The sequence below is a fragment of the Miniopterus schreibersii genome, assembly GCF_964146895.1.
Source record: "Miniopterus schreibersii genome assembly, chromosome: 1".
NCBI lineage: Eukaryota > Metazoa > Chordata > Mammalia > Chiroptera > Miniopteridae > Miniopterus > Miniopterus schreibersii.
This window is the reverse complement of record NC_138101.1, coordinates 172,839,841-172,848,978: the sequence shown is the minus strand read 5'-3', so window position 1 is coordinate 172,848,978 and position 9,138 is coordinate 172,839,841. Positions and strand designations below refer to the sequence as shown.

At 46.6% G+C, this 9,138-nt stretch overlaps 1 protein-coding gene across 1 annotated transcript in view; it reads right to left on the bottom strand.

Annotated features, from left to right (window-relative positions):
* Positions 1 to 6,410: 6,410 nt before the first annotated feature.
* Positions 6,411 to 9,138, bottom strand: part of PRKCH (protein kinase C eta) — a 199,801-nt gene continuing 197,073 nt past the window's right edge. Inside the window, exons 13-14 of the mRNA XM_081161696.1 lie at positions 8,866 to 9,009; positions 6,411 to 7,695 (exon numbers count right to left, since the gene is read on the bottom strand). Coding sequence (XP_081017822.1) covers positions 7,549 to 7,695; positions 8,866 to 9,009 — 291 coding nt within the window. The 3' untranslated portion in view covers positions 6,411 to 7,548. The remainder of the gene's footprint in view (positions 7,696 to 8,865; positions 9,010 to 9,138) is intronic.

Below are 9,138 nucleotides of genomic sequence, written 5' to 3'. Positions count from 1 at the left end.
AGTCTTGTGCATCACGCTCTTAACTCATTGGCTAGGACTGTTCAAGTGGCTTTACCTGTACTTCACAGGACACGAAGAGGCTCATATGACATGCCCGGGAAGCAGAGACTTTTTCACAGATTTGAAGGTAGTTCGAGTGTTGTCCTGCCTTTTCTTCTCAGGCTGACCCCAGGTCACCTCCTCACTTGCTGCTTTACATGTTTTCACTCCCTTCACCACTCAGTTCACTCTCCTCTGATCCTGACCGAGCTTTGTTTCTCTCTGTGGTGGTGTCTAGAGCCAAGTCCAGTTTCCCGGGCACAGTCTAATTAAGGCCCAGTGGGGCTCATCAGTCCCTTCATCTGAGGCGCCACGGTTGGACCTCTGGAGCCTTAGACCGCAATCTTATTTTTCTTGGCATCCACAGCACCCTGCTATTGTATATTCATTCACCAGACCTTAAGTTTCAGGAGGGTGTGGACTCTGGCTGTCTTGCTCGTTGTAGTGTCCCCATCACTTGGAAAAAGTTGTGATGAATCCTAACGCTTGTTGGATGGGTACATATATTGAATTTACTCTTTGCCTTTGCCTAATTTTTTTACTCATACTGTCAAGTCCTGCCACCTACATCTTGTCCTGATATAATTAGCTTTTTCAGTCCCGATAGATATATTATTTCTTAAATTTGTTCCAGCATAGAGCTGTGAAAGAATACTATTTTTGGAGTCAAAAAGTATACGTTTGACACCCAGCTTTGATTATATCATTCAATAGCACGTATTTCTTAAGCACCTACAATGTGCCAGGTGCTAAGAATACAATTATGAGGAAGAGAAGACCACGAGGCCACCTTACTCTTGAATGGGTTAACTTGGACAAAAAATATAACCTCTGTAGATTAGAATGTACATTCCATGAACGCAGGGGTCTTTGGGATTTTTTTTCCACTCTAGTTTTTCCAGCAACAAGAACATGCTGCATATAGTCAGTGCTCAATAAATATTAGTTTAATGAGTGAAACAATCTCTAAGCTGCAGTTTGCTCTTTTCTATCAGAATCTCCCAGGAGGGCATGTATAGTTTGAAAACATAGTAGTACTTTGTCCCATTGCCTAATTTTTGTGTTTAAGCATGATGTTTGAAATCTAAAATAAAATGAAAGGAAGGCATGAAATTTGTCTGTTAATTTCAGAGGAGCAGAGTTTACCCGAGGCTTCAGAACACTATTCCAGATCGATCCTAATCCCATACTTTGGGTCCCTTTGTTCACTGAATCGGCTTGGCCACAAGGAAATGAGACTCTGTCATGTATGTTGCTGCAGTTCAGCTATATGACCCTTATCACATCTCCCTGATCAACCAGTCTGGTAACCATCCAAGAAGAAAACGCGATCGACTTTCCAGACTTGTTTTTATAAACTTCCTCTCAGTCCTAATGATCAGTTCCCCTTCCTGTGCTCATAAACGACGGCTTAAATAATTCTGTTCTGAAATTCCGCCTGCACTTACCTGAATGCTGTACATAATCTCTTTATCTACCTTGAACTATAAAATTCATTGTAACCTTTTCGTCTTGAAAATCACTTTGAGGAAAAAAAAAAAAGAGGAAACAGTTGAATACTGGTTCTCTTTTACTCACAAGTCCTCTTATCATCGGTGGCTGGGAGGGGCTCATCCTGCTCATGATCTTGTGCTGATCTTAACTTTAGAAAGCATTTCTCCTTTCCGTGTATGAACAAGCATGAGAAATATGAAAGGCATCCAGGGATGAAATATTGCTATGTGATTTTAGGGACAAGTGAGTGTGAGCCTGGGGAATGTGGGGTTGGGGAGCATGCAGGGGGTGAGCGGGTGCGCTAGCGCGTGAGGGTTGTAGAGATGGCAACCCAGGTGCTGGAGGCTTGTGCGTGGCGGGAGTGGTCTGGGGCTGCCGGCCGCTGGCGGGGCTGATCAGCCATCTCCCTCGGCTCCCCTTCGTCATGAGAGCACGAGGCTGGAAGAACCTGAGGGATCGTCCAGGTTACCGCTGACACTCTTAGATCAAATGCCTCCTAGACGATCCCTGATGTCTAACTTGAAATGTCTCCAAAGAAGATTCCTGTCTTAGCCTCTGCAACCCACGTGAACATTTGACTGCACAGTCCTCACTTTGTCTAGCCAACATTTTTCTAGCTTGGTCCAAGGCCTTAGAAGAATGAAACCTCTGAAGAGGTAAGAGCTGCCTTGGTGGCATGAGAAAGGCAGCCTGGGTGGTCTGGAAGGTTAGTGCATGAGGACAGGGGGCTGTGGGCCAGTTTCTCGTAGGGATACATAGGACTACAGGGCTTCTCACTTCACTAGAAACCTTCACATAGATCTTCATCTGGAAAGGGTCTCCTGAGCAATCTCAGCAGCCAACTAGCTAGAGAAGTAAAACTTGCCCCCCCCAACTTGGAGCTGGCACAGCGCCCCCATCAGGTGAGACGGCAGCGTGAGGTCTGTCCCCCTCTGCCCGGTTTCTGCTGCCTTTACACGCAGCTCTCCCCTGGCTCTCTGGAGAGCTGGCACCAGTAATCGCTAACAGTGACTGAGCATTTTCTATGTCCCAGCCCTCCCTGGGGGTCGTGCCCGACATAGAACATCATAGCCAACGCTGCCACCATAGCACGAGGCGGGCTGGCGCCATTCTCACTCCCGTTTCACAGATGGTAACACTGAGATCTGGGGAAAAGACTGACTTTCCCCAAGAACACACAGTAAGTGGCAGATTCGGCACAGAGGTGCGTCCTGCTCAAGTCTGTGCTCTTCGCCCCAGTGACGTCTTACCTCCCAGAACCAGGGTGGGCAGGGTTGCTCTGGTAGGCAGTCAGTGCCAGGGCCGGAGATGTCACAGAGGGACATCGGAGGTGCAGGAATACATGGGAGAAATACAATGGCGGCTGCCATTTCTCTATAGACTCTAAGAGCCTATAATATAAATATGCAAATCAGGATTTTGTGTCATCTTGGTGGTTGGGAAACTGGCTCATATGACAGGCTGGGCTGTGAAAATCAGAAGGTAGAGGAAGGAGAGAGTACAGAACTGACTTATCCTGGGGAACAGAGTGAGGAGGAGGGAGAGAAAGAACAACTGACACGGGAGTGGAGGGCAGCTGGGACAGGATGAAGCTGAGGGTGGCACTCCGAGCTTTGGTCCTGTTTCAACACAGGAATGAGGGGAGACTACTGAGCCCCATTTATAGCCGCACCCTGGCTCATTCTGTTCAGAAAAACTTATGACCACAGGGCTCATTCCCCTGCAAATGTCTCAGGCTGTATCTGAGTCTTATCCTCACATGATGTAAAATGAGATGTGATAGGACCCAGTGTGACTCTTGAGGCAGGGGCAGTCAGTGGACTGTCTAGTCCTTTTCAAGTCAGCACAGCCAGATTAAGCAATCAGGGTGACCAAACCTGGAGATAAAAAACATGACGCTTTACAGCCTTGGCCCGTGATATGGTCAAGGCCAAATTTGTGGCTGGAGTATTTTTAAGACAACCTGCACCCAATTAAGATCAATAAATGGTAAATGGGGTGTTTTATTGTTGCTCTTTGCTACCAAGTTCCATCAGCTCTCTATCTGTGGGCAGCTGCCCAGTTAGGCCCGGGCTACATGCCTTCTTCCTGTGATGTCCCAGGAGCCAGTGGGGTGGGTGGTGAGGAGTTACTAAGCCACGAAGAGGCTTGCTCCCCGGAAGGGAGAGGAAAGGTCTGGAAACCCCAGTAAGGCTCAGAGGTGACCCCAGGGGTTCAGAGGGGATTGACAGGATACAGTACGACCCAGATTATTTCCTCTTCTTTGGGGAGGCCCAAGCCCCAATTGCATCACTCTGGTGTGCCCCAGCTCCTTTCAGGGGGTTAGTGCCAGGCCTTTGACATGCAAATTCTATAATCTCACTGCTGATAAATGGCCCTACAGTCAAGATGACTAGTACTGTCTTGCCCAGTTGGCAGTTTATTAGTGCTCCTACCAATCCCAGTTTTACACTCTTTTTAATTCTTAAAACCCCACAAAAGTGGGGAAAAGTAGAATTGGCCTTAATGAAAGAACCTCACCAACTTGGGCTATAAAATTAGGAACTGCTTTAGTTGTGTGACTTTGGACAGTTGCTTAATCTTGCTGTACCTCAGTTTCCCCATCTGTACAATGAAGACGAGAGTACCCACCTCTTGGGGTCCTGAAAGAGTAAGCGCACTGAAAGGATTTGGAACAGATAATAAACGTGCACTAAATGTTAGTCATTATTAAGTGAAAACATCTTTTGCAGTTGAAAGCTGACGCTCTCAGAGGAAGTGCATTGTCGTTATTCCCCTTTCAAACACTGAAGCCTGCACGCCCAGTGCAGTGTGGAATAACTTGGGGGGTAGGGACGATGGGGGTGGGTACGAGGACTAGCTGGGGAGGACGGCAGGAGGGCAAGACCCGAGGTCTCTAAATATCCCTTATCCAAGAGGAAGGGGAGGGTAGGTGTGACCTCGGCCTGACCTCTCGCTGCCATCTGAACTCAGGGGACACAGCAGTTCCAGCAGCAGCAGACTCAGCACCTGCTGATCGAATGGCGCGTGGCCAGCCTGCCCAGGAGTGCAGGCCGCCTGCCGGCCTTGTGACACTCAGAAGGGAAGCGAGGTTTAGGATGACCGACGAAAGACGGGAAGCCGAGCTCTGACCCTGGAGGAAGACTCTGAGTTTTAGTAAATATCCTGTACCTCTCCCCTCCTCACAAAGAAGAATGACGAAGCGGCAATGGAAATCCTATCACTGCAAGACGACTGGCTGTCGATAACCTGTCTGATAGGTCTGGGATTATCCTAAAAGAATGGACTTAACCCAAAGTGACGTATGCAGCTGGCTCAAGAATAGATTGTAAAGAGGGAAGCTGCTGAGTGATTACAGACTCATCAGAGAGGAATGTGGGTCCCTTTCAGGGCCGTGATAATAGATTTTGTAAACACACACTGGAGGCAAGGTTTATTCTTCATGGTCTTTACCAGTGTGGGATAAACCATAGCAAGTTAATCAGTCCCACAGAGCAGTGAAGACCCTGAATTGTAAAGTAACTATGAAGGCCAAAAAGTTCCAAGGTCAGAACGATCCCTCCCTTTCCAGAAGTCTGTTGGGTTAGTATTGTAAAGATTTAGACTCTAGACTGGATTCACTCCTCACCAAGTCTGAAACCTTTGGGCAACCAATAGCTCAACTCTTCTGAGCCTCTCTTTTCTTCTCATTTATAAAATGTGCCACAGTGTTCACACTGGAAGTAGTGGTAGAAAGACCTGCCTTAACTCCCAGGGATATTATGAAGATCTTGTGAGACCACGTAGGTGAGAGTGCCTAGGAATGGCTAAGTGTTAAATAAAAGTAAAAGGGAGGCTCTAGCTACTTTACTCATTCAAAAGTATACTTTTCACCTTGGAATGAAAAAAAAGAACCCCAAGGGCCCTGGCCAGGTAGCCCAGCTGGTTAGCATGTCATTCCCATATGCCAAGATTGTGGGTTTGATCCCTGGTCAGGGCACATACAAGAATCAATCGATGAATGCATAAGTAAGTGGAATAACAAACCTATGTGTGTGCTTTTCTCTCTTAAATCAATAAAAAAATACAGTACTGCATAGGCAATATAGTCAATAATAATAATAATAAAAGAGACCCCCCATCAGAGACTGTTACTACTGGCCAGACAGCCCTCGCTGCTCTGTCATTGCCCATCCTTTTTGTAGTTAGAGGGAGGCCATGTTCTGGCCAATCAAATGTGAGCAAGGTGATGAATGTCCCCTCTCAGAGAGGTAGTTAGGCAGCAAGGGCCTCCTCCATCCCCTCTCTTCTTTGCCACGGCAACCTTGGAAGCTACATTTCTCCAGATGGCATAGTTAAAGAGGGAAGAGGGCTGCTGAACTTGCACTATACTTTATGTGAATGAGAAATAAATATTATATCTAGCTACTGAGAATTCAGTGGTTAGTCTGTTGCAGCAGTGCTTAGCAGTCATTACAGAGATTCAGAACAGAAATCTTGGTCAGTATGGGACAGGCCATGTTCATTACAGGGGTAGAGAACCTTTTTTCTGCCAAGTGCCATTTGGATATTTATAACATAGTTCACAGGCCATACAAAATTATCAACTTAAAAATTAGCTATGAAAAAAGCTCCTAGATTTATTGAATTTTGAGTCCCACCTATGGTTGCCTTGGCAGGGCCAGACCAAATGATTCTGAGGGCTGAATAGGGCCTGCAGGCCGGACGTTCCCCACCCCTGTTAAAAGGATACACAGAAGGTTATGTCAACCTTTCTTCTCAGGAATTTGCTTTAAGAGTTCTATCCATTCTGCTCAGAGTTATTATTTTCATTGGATATCTACTCTCCTAGAGGAGATGGGACAAATCCTTCTAGACAAAACAAATTATTTCTTTTTGCTACAAAATGCATTTATTTCCAGACAGATAAAATTCTCCAACTGCATACAGTATATGAGTATATATCATAAGGTCCTTCTTTGATAAATGTCCCATTTACAAGAGCCATTTCTAATTATTAGAATGCATACCAAACAAACATCTCCATCTCTTAAAATATAACTTAAATAAACTGCTAACGTATAAGCCATAAGTCCGGTCATTGACGTGAGTGGCATGCGGTTCTTCAGTGAGGAGTCCAGAGCAGTAATGACACGTTGCCCCACAGTGAGATTCCACCAGTCAGCAGGCAGCCAGCACCTCTAGTTCATCTGCTGATTGTGTGGAGAAGTTGCTGTTGTGGCAGTGAGCCTTGTGTGAAAATAGAGTTAGGTACAGACAAAGAAGTAGGACATATGCAACGTGGCGAGGCATCTCACGGACGCAAACACCGTTCGGGTAAATGAATGGGCTGCAGAATGAAAGCTCGGTGAGCGCAGATCTTCACCGGAGCCCAGTGGGCGCTCGATACTCTGGCACCGTCTCAGCGGCGCTCAGTAAATACCAAGGCAAAGATAAGAGGATCAGTTGGAATGTTGTCTTGGTGCCCAACATGTTTTCAAGGTGGAGCTTTAGGTTATGAATTTTTTGCATACCATTTTTTGTTTTTTGGAGCAAATCATCCGATTTGGAAAGCCATCCATTTCCTTATCTGGAGATTGTTCATGAGCGTGTAGAGACTTCTCGCAGCTGCCAGCGTTGGGGGCTCACCAGCTTAAAGAAGAGCACAGACAGGTCCACACAAAGTCTTGATTTGTCCCTGTTTGGCTCAGAGTATTTTCTAGGATCCAGTTTATTCTTCACACCTTCTCTCCTTTTGGTTCCTCTTAATATCCCAAGCCTGAAACAGCCATGGAAACTCACAGGCTGAACAGTGTATTTCTTCATGAACTCTCACTTTGCTATAACTGTCTCCAGTGCTGTGGCTCCCTCAGGACTTGGAATAGTTGCTCTCTTGACGTTCCGTCCTTCAGCGTTCACCACCTGCTCCCTGACGTGAACGTTCCCGTTCTAAGGCTGATGCTGGGGAGTCCCCACCAAGGAAATTCCTGGAAAAATCTGTATCCCCTTGTGATCCACCTCTCTCATTCCATCAGGCTACAGTTGCAATTCTGGAGACACAAAGGAAAAGTTTCTAAACTCATCCTGGTTAATCATAGGAAGATGTCCCTCATCAATTGGAGTTAAAACAGGCTCTTCTTTTATGAAGTCAGGGTCAAAATTACTGACATCTTCTCGGGATTTCTGTCAACAAGGAAACAAGGGTCACATTATGCACTCGAGACTAACTGGTCTTCCATAAGTCTTAGCCTGGTGAGTTCAGAGAGCTGCTCTGCCACTCACACTGGAGCATTATTTACAGTTATAACAATTATGATTAAACAGCATTTTATAGTGAATCTACTGCATTGTGTATTATTATGGCATTTGGTAACCACCAATTCACTAATCCCATGAAAATCCTGCTGGATAAGGCCAGTGGTAGGCTGGGAGGCTAAGGAATTAATTTGGTCACTTGAACCAGCCGACTCACTCACCCTTTACTCTCCATTTCGCTGAGGTGCCACTTCTCAACAGGCCGCACCGAGAGGCACACAAGCTCATATTTGTCAAGTTCACACTTGCCCCACTTCTTGTTTGTACACAGGTCTATGTGCCTGAAGAGATTTTCTCAAAAGACTTCTTGGAAATGCTGAGTTTAGGGAACAACTGCCCCTTACTGTACTCGCCTGTGAGATTCATTATGCCCAGCTGGCAAAACTCTCCCTTATCCCAAGGAGCTGGCAGGTGGGTACCCATTAAAAGCAGTGGCTTTCCTTTTGGGTGCCTGGTGTCCAACCTAGGGAGCTATTACAGATTAACCTAATTTTGTGTTTGGAAATGTTGATATTTTTCATCTTTATAAACTATGCTGAAAAGATCACGTCCACTACTGTTAGACCTCCCACTTCTCTTATCTGAGTCAATGATACTTTGTTCTCTGCCTTTGGAGCATCCCTGGTCCCCCTAACTCTTGATCCACATCTCTGCCTTCCCACTGTGGATCTCTGGACCCACAGCTAAGAAAGAGCTTACTTCTCAGACCAAGAGCCGGCCCACCCTCAGGAAGGCAGCCCCACGCAGCTTGGGGAGGTATCTCTGGTGCTCCTGGTGTTTCTCCAGTCGAAACAGACTTGTCCTGTTCTGGCCTGAGCTCTGCGCTATAGTAGCAAGTAAGAGGTGAAAATGTTGTGAGAGGCAACCTGGGCATGCGGAGAGGTACCGACTCAGGGGCAAGGCTGCCCTGCCAAGTGTCAGGCTGCACTTCAGGTATGGTTATTCCACAGGGGACCATCCAGTTGCTCAGTGACTTTGGTGGAACACCGTGACACTTAAGAAAGAGGCAAGTCTACTATGGTGGTCTTGGACACTTACGATTCTGGGTCTGAAGGGTGGTTCTAGTTGGCGATGGTTCAGCTGGGCCCAGTCTATTTCCTTAAAGAAAGGGTGTCTCAGGATGGCATGCTCGCCGCCCTGAGTCAGGCTGCCCAAGCGCATGGTAGGGTTCTTGGTCATAAACTGAGAGAGAAGGGAAGAAAGAGAGTCAGTAGGTCAGTCATTTACAGAAAGTATGTCACAAGATGGTAGGCATCGGCTCTGGCGGAGGAGCCCGTGTGCAGCTTTCGGGCTGATCTTTCTTAACTCGCT